The following is a 14,708-nucleotide window of genomic DNA, read 5'->3' as shown; positions in this document are numbered from 1 at the left end:
ATGCATAAAATATACATTGCATCAATAAAGAAAACATTACACACACTACATACCATGTATTTGACGCACACACGCATGCATACTATTTATTGTCAAGCTTTTGTTCTTGACGTCTGTTGTCAAAATGAGAATAGATTAAATATTGTTTGTCTTTATTAATATTTTTTATAGTGTAGTCTTGGCGAAATTTGTTATTATAGAAGTATAAAATACAATCATAATAGTGTACAAACTTACAATTCCAATTAATTATAGTCGAATTTCGACTACTGCGGGACCTCTAGTTCTAATTAATACTCTTAATTTTTTTAAATTTCGATCATCTGTCGTCTTTTGGTTGTACACTTGAAACTTTTATGATTGAAAGATTACTTACTGGTGGCTCGGAAACCTTTCCAGTTTCACCAGGACAGGTGGGTGAGCAAAGGCTCAGTCAGGAGGAGGGTCTGAAACTCTGGAGTCTCTTATTTATGCTAAAGATATTTATTATTTGACTTCTGGATGAAGATCCTTGACCGTGATTATGTTGTGTTTATTTCCGGCACCCACAACCCTGCCTCAGATCCCAGCTCGGACAGTCAAACGTAAACCGTTCACATATTGTCATTACTGTCGTGTACGTTAGTATAATTATGCTCGCAGGAGTAATAGCGGAGGGCGCGGGCAGCCCTGCGCCGGCCACCATGGTGCTGACGCGCCTCCACGTCCTCGACGTCAACGAGCACGCGCCCGCCTTCCACTCGCAGCCCTACGTCGTGCACGTCGCAGAGAACGCGCCGCCGCACACCAGCCTCGTGCAGCGTGAGTGCAGCCGCGTCCCGACCGCCCGCGTCCTCACCACCCGCGTCCTCACCACCCGCGTCCTCACCGCCCGCGTCCTCACCGCCCGCGTGTTGCAGTGATGGCGGACGACGAGGACGCCGGCTCCAACGGCGAGGTGCGGTTCTCGTTGGCGGAGGACGGCACGGGAAGCTCGCTGTTTGCGGTGGAACAGCACAGCGGGTGGGTGACCACGCTGGCGCCGCTGGACCGCGAGGACCGCGCCGAGCACCGCGTGCCACTGCTCGCCACCGACGGCGCCACGCCGCCGCGCGTGTCTCGCTCCACACTCATCGTGAGGCTCGTCGACTACAACGACTGTCCGCCCGTCTTCAAACAGGAGATATATCACGCACAGGTACGTTCGTTCGGGAGACGCGGGAGCGGCCGGGGAGCGGTCAGTGAGCGGGCACTGAGCGCGCGGGTGCGGGTTGCGTGTGCAGGTGCGCGAGGACGCGGCGGCGGGCACGGTGGCGGCGCGTCTGGAGGTGCGCGACGAGGACGCGGCGGGCGCTCCGCTCGCGTACTTCGTGTCGGAGGGCGACGAGCACGCACGGTTCCAGCTGCGAGCCTCCGGAGAACTGTTCGTAGCTCGGCCCTTGGACCGGGAGCTGCAGGCGCTGTACCGACTCACGGTGGCCGCTACGGACGGCAAGTTTACGGCCTACACGGAAGTGCACGTGACGGTAGTCGACGTGAACGATAACCCGCCGTACTGCGTCCGCCACCGGTACTACGCGCACCTGTCCGAGGACGCGCCGCTCGGCACGCGCGTCATGACGCTGGAGACGCGAGACGCGGACGAGCCGGACAACGCGCGCTTGCGGTACTACCTCACCGGCGACCACGCGCATCACTTCACAATCGACAAGGTACGACACTGTACACTGGCGACAAAACAATTCACTAACATAGTCCGGCACTTCCATTGGGCGAACCTAAAGAGAGTAAGAATAGTGATATTGGCGACTCTAGTTGTGTGTGCTTGGCGGCGCAGGAGGCGGGCGAGGTGTCGGTGGCGGCGGCGCTGGACCGCGAGGCCGTGGCGGAGTACCGGCTGCGTGCGCATGCGCAGGACCGCGCGCGCCCGCAGTGGGAGTGCAGCTCCGAGCTGCTGGTGGCGCTGCGCGACGTCAACGACAACCCGCCGCGCTTCTCCGCGGCCCTCTACAGCGTCACGCTGCCCGAGGACGCCGACCTCGGCACTCTCGTGGCGAAGGTACCGCAATCAAGCCTTCGCAATTGCTTACAAATATATTCGATAATTTTATTGTAATATAATAATAGATGTTACCGTAGCCAGGAATATCTGAGCTGCGGGGGAATGGGGTTCGGTTTTATTTGTCAGCCATATTGGGAGTGCGACGGGCGGTTGCCATAATCGCCACGCTTGGTGTGCGAGTTGGCGATCGCAGCGTACTGTTATGATACTCGAAGAACGCTGCTGCACATTTATTGGATAATCGCCTTTTACGACACCCACGAGAAGAGAAGAGGAGATATTATTTTTTGAGACCAACACTACGCGACCTCCCAAGGTGGAGCGACGACGTATGGTTCGCGAGGAACCACTAGTTGCAGCAGCGCCGGACCGGTCGTTGTGGCGACGCTTGGGGAAGGCCTATGTCCAGCAGTGGAAGTCTGTGAGCTGAAAGATAAATTGGGAAAAGTAAAATAATAGATGTACAAATAGGTTTTTTTTTTTCCTTTCTATGCTGATAGCCTTGAGAGGCTATTTCAGTTTCGCCCTAACGTTTGTAGGTGAGCTCGCGGGGCTCAAACTGGAGAGTTGCTAACACTGACCCTAGCAAGAGCAGTGCTTCGCAGAATCTACCATCGGATCAGAAACGCGACCCACTGAGAAGATCCGACGAGAAACTCAGTGGGCTGTGTCTGTGGGTTTATTCACTCGTCAAGCCCTTCGTCGCAAGCGATGGGTTCGACGAGGACGGTGACCGGTGTTTGTGGTGCCTAAAAGCACCGTTAATGGATCAGGAGGATCCGTAATGACGTGCTTTGGGCGACGTCGACGGTTTACCATTCGGTCTACTGGGTCGGGTATGTAGTTTCCAGCGGCTACAATAAGAGGGTTCTCATGTCGTGCCGCCTTCTCAAAATGGCGCAGCGATGCCGACTGTAGATACTTACTAACTGAATCGAGCTCCAGGTCATCGTGGAGATCCACGTTCCTCAGGAACCATGGCGCTCCGACGGCTATCCTGCAGAATCGGGATTGAATAACCTGAAGGGATTTCAAGTGGGTGCGGGCTACGTGAGCGAATACTACGCTTGCATACGTCACGACGAGGCGTATGCAAGTTTTGTAGAGAGTTACCTTATTACGGAGGGACAGCTTGCTTCGACTACAAAGCCTTGGGTAAAGTCGTCCTAGTATAAAGGCGGCGTGGTCGCGTGTTATGTGGGGACGGAATGTCATCCCTCTGTCGAGGGTGACGCCTAGATATTTGACTTTCGAGGCCCACGGTATGAGCTAGCCAAAGAGAGTGATGGGGCTAACGGCGGAGGTTTTTTTTTTTGGATGCTCGAAGTGATGTTCGGAGGGCGACCCCTTTTGAAGAGCACCGCTGTGCTTTTCGTGGGGTTGATGTCGATTCGCCACTTCCGGAACCACTGTCCCATGGTGGCTACTGCGATCTGGAGTCGCCGATGAAGCAACGACATCTTCCTACACGAGTAGTAGATAGCCGTGTCATCGGCGAAGAGCGCTAGATGGGTCTCCGGAGACCGGAGTATATCATTGATATACAAACTAAATAATAACGGGGAGAGCGCGGAGCCTTGCGGGACTCCGGCAGTCAGTTGACGGGGACGAGAACGAGTTCCCTCTACTCGATATCGAAACGAACGTTTCGACAAGAAGTCTCGTATGATGAGCACGAGTCTGTCTGGCACTCCCATGTTGTACAGTTTGTAAATCAAACCGTTGTGCCAGACTTTGTCGAACGCCTTCGCGATATCGAAGAAGAGGGCGCCGGTCGGGATTTGTTTACGCCTAGTTGGTCCTATCAGGATGTGCTCCGTGAGGCGGTGCACTTGTTGTACGCACGAGTGTTTAGAGCGAAATCCGAACTGTTGGTCTATGAGAATTTTGTTCGCGGTAACAAAGTCCCAGAGGCGTTTCCTAAGGAGCCGTTCGTAAATTTTTCCTATTGTTGGGAGGAGACTAATCGGACGGTAACTAGAAGTTTCGTTTTTCGGTTTGCCCGGCTTATGTATACCGATAATATCCGCTTCTCTGACTTCGTCAGTGGTAATGGGGGTAACGCGTCCGAGGGCGGCAGGGAAGCTCTGCGCTCGACCTCTCTGTCGACTAACTCGGTGTGTTCGGGGTCCGCGTATTGAGTGCTGGTGGTGCACTGCTCTTGCAGTGCATCGGCCAGCAGCTCAGCCTTGTCATCGTCATCGAATGCCAGTGGTTGGCCTGAAGGGCGTACGAGGGGAGGCATAGTAGCGGTAGTTTCGGATTTGAGAGTCCTAGCTAGTCGCCAGTATGCTTGGTGGGAGGGCGCGAGTTGTTCTAAATAACTATGCCTATTTTCGTTACGCGCGTCGCTTAGGCGGGAGTGGACTTCGCGTTGTAGACGACGCTTACGAATCCGGTTTGAATGCGTGGGAAGACGATCGTAGGCCCGGATTGCCGCATTCCTAACTCTTAAGAGATTCCTAAGTTTGGGGGACAGTCTGATGCGGTGGAAGCTATCCTCCACATCGACTTCTTTAGAAGATCTAATGATCGCGGAAGAGATGTGATCGGTAATGATGTTTATGGATTCGACGGTGTCCTCGGGGGATAGATTCGAATCCGGGCCGTAAGGGAGGATTGGCGGAGCGGCTTTGGCTAGGTACGTGCCCAGCTTATTCCAATCCACCATGGTCCTCGTAACAGTGACTGGGTTGTGAGGGCGACCGAGCTGCATAACGACAGGTCGGTGGTCTGAGTCGAGCTCTGACAGTGCTTCGATGGAACGCAAGCGCAGAGTTACGTTCCTAAGCAGTTCCAGGCTTATAGTGCTCGGACGGAGCGCGATGTTATACGGATAACATGTTGGAGTTGGGGGGCCGACTACTTCGAAGGTGAGGTCGTCTATAAACGCGTCGAGACGCCTACCGTTGACGTTTGTACGATGGCAATTCCACCTAGTGTGGTGGCAATTTAAATCGCCTGCCAGGATGACAGAGTCTCCCATGCCGAACAGTGACTCGATGTCACTGCTCAGAAGGGGCTTGTCCGGGGGGAGATAAACGGATGCGATGACGATCGGCTGGTGTCCCGTCAGCGAGATACGGCACACTGACGCCTCGATATGTGAGAGCGAGGGAGTATCGAGAGGGATAACGTGCAGGGCCCACCTATAGTAAATGGCAGTCCCGCCTTTGGAGGCGGTGAGTCTGTCATTCCTAACCATGACGTAATTCGCGACTTTCGGATCACGACGCGAGGGCTTCAGGCAGGAGATAACAAGATATCTACAAGATTGTCGCGGAAGAATTCGAAAATTTGATCGCGTTGCCGCGCGAGTCCGTTAGCATTGTACAATGCTAACGTAAGGGAGAATGGTTTTTCTCTACCGTTTCGCGCCATTGATTACCGGTAAAGATTTACAAAGTACGGGACACGGACTCGTATACGTCAAGTTCTTTGGGTACTCCGCGTATTACTACGCGGAGCTCGCGGTACTCCTGAAGAGCATAGGTATGGAAACCTATGTTCTCCTTTCGGAGGTATGCAGAGAGGGCCCTATGGTCGCCCGGCATTGCGACCTTAATCTGAATCCCATGCGCGTAACGTCGCGTGTAGTTGATTTTATTGGCCTGAAGGGCCTGGGAAACGCGGTTCCACGCGGTTTTTTCCTGGAGAATCAGCGGGGGCGGGGCAGCTATTTTAGAAGCGGGCGCGGGTTTGGGACGCGGCGGTGGAGTTACGCGGCGAGCGGAGTCCGACTCCGGTGTCACGACTACCTGCGGGCGGGAGGCGGTCGCCGATTTGGTCTGCTTCGTCGTGGAGCTCCGGGACTCCACGGCGCGAGTACGCTTCTTACCGCGCGTTACGGTTTGGAACCCATCCGAAGTTCCAGGCTGAGGGCTTGACGCGGATTCGAAATCCATCTCCGATTCGGTATCGGAGCCTGGACTCGAGACAATCGAGGTCGCGACGGACGAAGCGCGTGATGACGTAATCGACGCGGGCGCGGGGGCGGGGGTAGTGCGAGAGGCCCTATAGGCTAGATATTCGGCCCTAATTGTCGGGTACCTTTCCCGGAGGAACCCGACAAAATCACTATCACTTCCACTTTCTTCCATTTCTTGGTCTTCTTGCCCGGGGGGGCGGCCCCGGGATCTTTGTTGAACTCGCCGAGAGGCGAGGCCCTGGATAGGATTTAAAACCCCCCTGTGCTGCAGGACAGCAAGGAGCAGGGGGGGGATGCCTATGCCGTGAAAACGGCAATCGGCGCGGAAAAGGAAAGGAACCCGCTCGGGCTGTATAATGCTACAGCGGGCGGAACACCGAGCGGGGGTCTAGTCTTGAAAAAGACTGTTGTTTTGGGAAGGGTTAGGAAATCGCTAGCCTGTGATAGTGCCACAGGAAGCCTGATCGTAGCGATTGGTTGCCTTGAAAAAGACAGTTGGTATGGGGTGGGTATTCGCGGTTACAACACTATCGCGTACAAATGTGTGTTCCGATGCGTAGATCGCAAGCGACTAACGGATTGGAAGGCACGTCCGCACACAACCGAGTCGTAAACGAGAATGTATTCACGGCCACTACGCTGTCGCGCACAACTGTGAGCTCAGAGACGCAGCTCGCAAGCGAGCAACGGATCGGAAAGCACGTCCGCGCACGACCGAGTCGTGAGCGAGAATGTGACTGCAAATACGTAACGACCATAAATTAAACTGTAAAGTCTTAGATATTGTTACGCGTTGGGATTCGGGATGAATAAAACTTCCACCGAAGTACAAAATGAAACTCAATTTAACACTGAAAATACTTTACGACTCGTAGTTCACTTCTTCCGCTCCGTTCGCTGTTTCGCTTCGAGTAGATCCGATTACTAACTGACCGCGTTGCTTCTTTTTTTTTTTTTTTCCTATCTAAGCTGATAGCCCTAGAGGCTATTTCAGCGTAACCTTAACTTTAGTAGGTGAGCTCACGGGGCTCAACCTGATGACGTTGCTAACACGAACCCTAGCGAGAGCCGTGCTTCGCAGAATCTACCACCGGATCGGAAACGCGACCCACTGAGAAGATCCGGCGAGAAACTCAGTGGGCTGTGTCTGAGAGTTAATTTACTCGTCGAGCCCTTCGTCGCAAGCGACGGGTTCGGCGAGAACGGTGACCGGGCCGCGTTGCCATCTCTGAAGCGCTTTTAAAGTCGATACGACATTCCTAGAATTATCGAGAATATTTCTGACACGTCGAGTAGTTTCGATATGAGTTTCCGCTATTTGATAATAGATGGCGATGTACTTCCCGAGCGTTATCGATTTTATTAGTTCTTTTGATGTTCGTTTTTGCTACACGACGATAGAGGGCGTTGCTCTTAGCGGCGTAACAATATTAAGTGTATCGTTGTACTCTTGTGCATAAACTTAAACAAATCATTATTTAGAACCAAAATAATATATCTTTCACCGAATATAAATTCATAAATCTTATTCACAGGTCCACGCTACTGATGCAGACCTCGGCGAAAACCGACTCATTCGATATTCGTTCGCGAACGAAGGAAACGAAGGCTTCGAGCTCGACGGAGACAACGGCATCATCACCCTGCGCGGGCCCCTGGACCGCGAGACGCGCGCCGAGCACCGCCTGCTGCTGGTGGCGCGGGACGGCGGCCGGCCCCCGCTGTCCGCCACCGCCACGCTGCGCCTCACCGTCGCCGACGTCAACGACAACCCGCCCGAGTTCGAGTTCCACCAGTACCGCGCCACCGCGCCCGAGGTCGACGCGCCGGGCACCGAGCTGCTGCGCGTGCGAGCCACCTCCCGCGACGCCGGGGTCAACGCCGACGTGTACTACTCGCTGGTCGCCGGGGACGACCGGGAGGACTTCGCCGTCGACCGCGCTTCCGGCGTGCTCACCATCGCTCGTCCCCTCGACTACGAACGGAGGAAGGAGTACCTGCTGACGGTGCAGGCCATCGACGGAGGGTCCCCGCCTCTCAGTGACCTGACGACGGTCAACATCACCGTGACGGACAGCAACGACAACTCGCCGGTGTTCGCCCAGAGCTCGTACGCGGCGCGCGTCCGCGAGGACTCCGCCCCGGGCGTTCGAGTCGTGCAAGTGATCGCCGACGACGCCGACTCGGGCAGCAACGGGCGCGTCACGTACTCCATAGCGCGCGGGGACCGGGACGGACGGTTCTCCATAGACGCGGACACCGGGTACGTGTCGGTGGCGGCGTCGCTGGACCGAGAACTCACCCCGGCCTACGCGCTGGAGGTGCGAGCCAAAGATCGCGGGGTGCCGGTCCTCGAGGCGAGCGCGACCGTCAACATCGAGGTGATCGACGCCAACGACAACCCGCCGCTGTTCGCGCAGTCCAACTACACGGCGGTCGTGCAGGAGGACCGCCCGCTCGGACACACCATCCTCAAGTTCACAGTGGAAGACGCGGACGCAGCGCCGAATGCGGCTCCTTTCACCTTCGATTTTCAGTCGGGCAACGAAATGGGCGCGTTTCGGCTCGAACAAGACGGATACCTTCGGTCGGCGACCCGTTTCAACCATCGCATCAAAGACCATTACGCCCTGCAAGTGCGAGTATTCGACAACGGCACTCCGCCGCTGTACTCCGACGCCTGGGTTTACATTAAAGTGATAGAAGAGTCGCAGTATCCGCCGGTCGTGACGCCGTTAGAGATCTTCATAAACTCGTACCTAGACGAGTTTCCCGGCGGAGTGATCGGGCGCGTGTTCGCCTCGGACCGCGACGCCTACGACACGCTGACGTACAGCATGGCGGCGGCGGACGGCGCGCCCTACCCGCCCGCGGACCTGTTCGAGCTCGGCGCCGCGGACGGCACGCTGCGGGCGGCGCCCCGGCTCGACGTCGGCGAGTACCGACTCAACGTCACCGTCGGCGACGGCAAGTTCATCAGCTACGCGATGGTGCGAGTCACGGTCGTTCTTATTTCCGACGAGATGCTCTCGCGTTCCGTGGTCGTCCGCTTCCGCGAAGTGACCGACCGCGACTTCGTCCTGAGTCATCGGAAAGGATTCGTTCGAGCCGTCGCCGAGGCGACCGACCGCGGACCGCTCGATGTCATCATAGTGAGCGTGCAGCCTTCGGGCGGCGACGACGAGGACGTCTTCGGGAAAAGGACCAAACGTCAGGTCGCTCAGGACCTCGACGTGGCCTTCGCGGTCCGGTCTGGAGGATCTTACATGGCGGCGGACGCGCTGCGGCGCCGACTGCACGCGCACCTGGAGCGCATCGAGGAGTGCGCGCGCCTCGTCGTGGAGGAGCTGGTGCGGGTGTCGTGCGCCGGCGGCTGCGCCCACGGGACCTGCGCGGAGCGAGTGAAGCTGCGCGACGATGACGCCAGGGTCGTCGCCACGGACGTCGTCGCGATGGTGGTGTTCCCTCACCAGCTTCGAGGTGAATGCGCCTGCGAGATCGGGTACGGCGGGGAGCGGTGCGACGCGGCGGCCGGGGAGTGCGGCGAGTGCCGGGCGCCCAGCGTGGCGCAGTTCTCGGGCGACGGGTACCTCGCCTACCGCGTGGAGCGCGGCGCCGTGGAGGGCGCGCGGCTGCCGGACGACGAGCTGGCCGTGTCGCTGCGGTTCCGCACGCGGCGCGAGCGCGGCACGCTGCTGGCGGCGGCGGGGCGCGTGGACGTGGCCGCGCTGGAGGTGGCGGAGGGCTACCTGCAGTTCCGCATGGAGCTGGGCTCGGGGCCGGCCATGGTGCGCGCGGCGGTGCCGGTGGCGGACGGCGCGTGGCACGAGGCGCGGCTGGAGCGGCGCGGCGCCAGCATGCGGCTCACGGTGGACCGGCGCAGCGCGCACGCGCAGACGCCGCCGCCCGCCGCCGTGCTGGACGTGCGCGCCGACCGCGTGCTGGTGGGCGCCGCGCTGCTGCGGCACGCGCACGCCTTCGCGCAGGAGCAGGTGACTATTTGGATGCACTTAGATTTGTAGTCTTTACACTGAGTAAAACACGATTGTATCTACTACAACGAGCGCTGGCCCCTGCTTGGCTGCTGCTGCCGTTAGAACTAGTAGACCGAACAACACTGAGAGTCGGCCGTGTAAATAAATCAGGAATGAGGACGTATAAGCTTACTACAGTCAGTAAATTCATTCCCACACTCAGTAATTACAAGCAATACAATATCAAGAGGACGCCCAACTTACAAATCCAAACAACAAACAATAGGAGTTACAGGTTTTCTCCATATGTATTTAAATGTAGCTGGTTTCACTCATAGACTTTGGGTGCACCAATGTTACAACTTGCTTCATCATGCCGCACTTTCTGGGTGATGGTGGTCTGCGAGCGTAGTTCTCGATTTTACATTCTTGATCAAATTCACTAAAATAAGTATTATATCAAACAAAGTTTCTTTTTGTATGGTTAATAGATTAATTCCTTTCGTTTTTTTTTAATGAAACAGGTGACGTACGGATTCGAAGGCTGCATCGCAGATTTGAAACTGGGCAACGCCATTCTGCCACTAGAGGAGGGCGGCACGTCCAACGACGGAAGGGCACAGCTCGCCAGGAGAGTAAGGGTCCGCATCGGCAGCGAGTGCGGCCCCCTGGCGCCCCCCACACCCTGCTCCTCCTACCCGTGCCTCAACGGGGGCTCGTGTCGGGACGCCGCGGCACTGCTCGAGGGCGAGGGCGAGGGCTACACGTGCACCTGCCACGCGCGCTTCTCGGGGCCGCGCTGCGAGCTGGACCTGGACCCGTGCGCGTCGCAGCCGTGTCTGCACGGCGGCTCGTGCGCGGCGGCCGGCAGCGCCTTCCGCTGCTCGTGCGCGGCCGGGCTGGCGGGCGAGCGCTGCGAGCGCGGCCGCTGGTGCGCGCCCGGCGTGTGCGCGCACGGGGGGGCCTGCGAGGAGGGCGACTGGGGGCCGTCGTGCCGGTGCCGCGGCTACTACGGGCTGCGCTGCGAGTACGACGTGGACGAGTGCGACGGAGAGCCCTGCCTCAACGGCGCGACCTGCCTCAACGAGCCGGGCTCCTTCCGCTGCCTGTGCCCGCCCGACAAGACTGGTTTGTGGCTCTCGCTCCGATGTTTTTTTATATCTTACCACATTATGTTACGTTCTACGAGCGTCGTTATTTCAGGCATGAATTGCGGAAACCCGCTGTACTCGGACGCGGTGGTGGCGGGAGGGGCGGGCGCGGGCGGCACTCGCGCGCTGGGGGACGCGTGGCGCTGGGCGTGCGACGCGCGCTGGCCGCTGGCGGCGGGGGGCGCGGCGCTGCTGGTGCTGCTGCTGCTGGCGGCGGGCGTGCCGCTGGCGCTGCGGCGGCGCGCGCGGGGCCGGCGCAAGCCCGCCGAGAGCGAGCCGCTGAACAGCCACATCGCGGACAAGCTGCCCGGGCGCGCGGAGAAGCTGTCCAACCTGGAGGCGGTGCGGCGCGAGCGGCCCGCGTCGTGCGCCGAGCCGCCGCCGCTCAACAACGTGGACACGCTGCGCAGCTACGGGTCGGCGGGCGACGAGCTGGAGGGCATCCCGCCGGACTACCGCCGCAACCTCAACATCGACGCGGCCGACCGCAAGCCGTGGTCCGAGCAGATGCACCTGCACACGTTCGTCGACAACAAGATATACAACGGTGAGGCACTTCACTTAACGCACAGCTGAGCGCGCAGGCGGCGCCCCCTCGATACTACACTAGAACACAAATTGCTGTTATCTTCCTTTGGGATTGAGAATTTGGAGGCCATCTGTGAGTTTCAGACTACGTTTTGGTTCGTAAAGCTGTGTAGTCACCGCGAGTCGTAGAGTTCAGATTGTTTCCGACATGTCGAACACTCCACTGCGGTAGTGCTGCCAACGCTTAAACATTATTATTAGCTACAGGTCGGAATATCTCAGTGGGTCGCGATTCCGATCGGGTGGTAGATACTGTGAAGCACTGCTCTTGCTAATTAGAATATGTAAAAAAAATTATATAATAATAAGTATTATGAAAAACTGAAGATTTTTATAAAAACGACACTTGTAACAATGGCATCGCAAAAAGTCAATTTCCATACTTAAAAAAAAAGTTCCTTAAGCGCCAACCCTTGGAAGGCGATGCTCGACTTCTGCGAGTGCACCATCTCGCAGAAGGAGGCGGCGGGCCGCGTGAGAGACGCGCAGGCCCGCCGCCGTCGAGCGGGGGCCAGGGGGAGGCGGATTTCGCCCAAGCCCTGGCCCTCTAAGTGTTTCGGGTCTCCCTCACATGTCGGCCTGGGGACCGGCGAAGGGGACCTAAGAAGACGACGTGCAAGCTGCTCTGCACGCGTTTTATGCAAGAGCATCCGGGTGATGGAAGGCCGGCTATCCTCAGCCCACGCTGGTTCTGACCCAGCGGGGTATTCCGAGGGTAGACTATTCTAACCGGCGCCATCTAGGCGGGCTTCGGATAGCCTGCTGACCGAGAGGGCTGGTGGTCGTGGCGCCGACGACCGCCAGTCCGGCGTCCCGAGGGGGAGGGTGATGGGAGAGATGTGCTCCGCACTAAACGCTTCACTTTCCCCCCTTTGCCTTTTCATGAGTTCTGTCTCATGCGAGGTTTGGATGCTGGTTGTTGAGCGACAGAAGGTTTTAGTCGGTTCAACTCCGACATGCCCCGCCCTCCATCCCCAGTGGAGGGCGGAAGTCTGGTGATTTCCTCCTGACAAAAAAAAAAGTGCCAACCCTCTCCTCTGCTTATACAAACGCACGTCGCTCACGGCCGTTGCTACAATATTACTTTACTTTATTATTATGTGCATTGTTTTGTTTTTATTTATTTTTCTCCTAAAATTACTTGTTGAGATTAGTCAATTATTTTTTTATCAGGAAGGATACAAACAGTAGATGTGAAAGGAAATAGATCTTCAGGCACCACGTTGAAAATGGGTGTACCTCAGGGTTCCATTTTGGGTCCTTTTTTATTTCTAATATATATAAACGATTTGCCTAGTTTTATTGAGTCCCGACACGAGGTCGTATTATTCGCAGATGATACATCTTTATTATTTAAAATTAAACGACAATTACAAGTCTATGACGAAGTGAATGATGCGATTTCGTGTGTGGTTCATTGGTTCCGTATCAATAACCTATTATTGAATAGTAAGAAAACGAAATGTATTAAATTTACTTTAAAATGTATTAAATCATCTTTAAATGTGAGACAAGTAGATAGTAATGTAATTGTTTCTGAGGAATCATTGGAGCTTGTTGAGTCAACCGTATTTCTTGGTATAACAGTGGACTCCAAACTGCAGTGGGGACCTCATATTCATAAATTGGCGAGTAAGCTCAGCTCTGCAGCATACGCAGTAAAAAAAATGAGAATGTTAACAAACGCGGACACGGCTCGTTTAGTTTACTTTAGTTACTTCCACAGTGTCATGTCCTATGGCATTTTGCTATGGGGCAATGCGGCCGATGTAGAAATGATATTTATTCTGCAGAAAAGAGCTATACGTGCTATTTATAACATGCACTCAAGGGAATCCCTGAGGGAAAAATTTAAAGAAATTAAAGTTCTCACTATGCCATCCCAGTACATCTTTGAAAATTTGATGTATGTTCGTAAACATATTGAGGAGTTTCCTAAGATGTCGGACATACATAATAAAAATACTAGGAACAAACACAAGCTTGTTGTGCCGATGAGTAGGTTACATAAGATACGAAATTCATTCGGGTGTTTGTCTGTGCGCCTGTACAACAAAATCCCACAAGATGTTCAGAACCTACATATACATAGGTTTAAGAAAACTATTAAAGAACATCTGTGCAATAAAGCTTACTATAAAGTCAATGATTATCTAGAAGATTGCACAAAGTGGGAATGAGTTGCTCGCTCCGGGAATTTCAATATTGTAAAATTGTTATGTTATAATTACTTATTGTAATATGAATATTTAAAAAAATAATAATATTTAAAATAAAAATAAAAATCTAATATTTAAAAAAAAAAAAAAAAAAACATGCCCGCTGAGTTTCTTGCCAATTCTTCTCAGGACGGAGGCTAATTCTTGTGAATTGGCGGTAATTCTTTTGACGTTCAACAAGTATGTACTTTCATTTATGTTGAATAAAACTTTTTTGATTTGATTTGATTTAATAACTATGTACAATAATGTGTCATCTGAGTTAAGGATAGTAGTAAATTTAATGGAAGTTTTTGTTAATAATTGACAAATAATCACAATTTTTAAAACATCCATTGGGACAGCTGCCTTCTTATCTTTGCTTACTTATAACACAACATCTTTATAGACTTGAAAGGGTCTCGGGTTCGGAGCCGTCCCCGCGCGATGGAGCCGCACCTGGTGGGCGGCTACCACTGGGACTGCTCGGACTGGTGCGGCGGCGCGCTGCCCGGCATCAGCGAGGTGGTCGCCGGCTCCGAGCGCCCCGACTCCTCCTCGCCGCCCTCGCTGCCCCCCTCGCTGCCCGCCTCGCCCCCCCACACCGACTCCGCGCCCGACGACCCGCTGGACGGTAGGTGTGTCGCCGGACTCCGCGCCTCGTCCCTCCAACCGTTCGTTAATGAAGTCAATGTCGTTCCAGTGAGCGCGTACCTGGTGCACCCGGACGCGTACCTGCCGCGCGCCTCGTCCGACTCGGAGCCGCTCCGGGCGCGGTCCGTCCGCGAGCCGGACGCCTCCAGCCTCATCACGATGCTGGGTGAGCGC

General features: G+C 55.3%; 1 protein-coding gene across 5 annotated transcripts in view; it reads left to right on the top strand.

The window, feature by feature from the left end:
* The window catches only part of kug (FAT atypical cadherin kugelei), a 73,066-nt gene that overhangs the window by 54,137 nt on the left and 4,221 nt on the right, over nt 1-14,708 (top strand). For all 5 annotated transcript variants that reach the window (XM_089732638.1, XM_089732640.1, XM_089732636.1 and 2 more), the window contains 9 exons: nt 643-801; nt 900-1,177; nt 1,263-1,691; nt 1,817-2,038; nt 7,505-9,961; nt 10,468-11,071; nt 11,147-11,641; nt 14,290-14,514; nt 14,584-14,700. In XM_089732638.1, coding sequence (XP_089588764.1) covers nt 643-801; nt 900-1,177; nt 1,263-1,691; nt 1,817-2,038; nt 7,505-9,961; nt 10,468-11,071; nt 11,147-11,641; nt 14,290-14,514; nt 14,584-14,700 — 4,986 coding nt within the window. The remainder of the gene's footprint in view (nt 1-642; nt 802-899; nt 1,178-1,262; nt 1,692-1,816; nt 2,039-7,504; nt 9,962-10,467; nt 11,072-11,146; nt 11,642-14,289; nt 14,515-14,583; nt 14,701-14,708) is intronic.

Source organism: Bombyx mandarina, chromosome 13, assembly GCF_030267445.1.
Source record: "Bombyx mandarina strain Sakado chromosome 13, ASM3026744v2".
In the NCBI taxonomy this organism is placed as follows: domain Eukaryota; kingdom Metazoa; phylum Arthropoda; class Insecta; order Lepidoptera; family Bombycidae; genus Bombyx; species Bombyx mandarina.
This window is presented reverse-complemented; position numbering and strand designations above follow the sequence as displayed.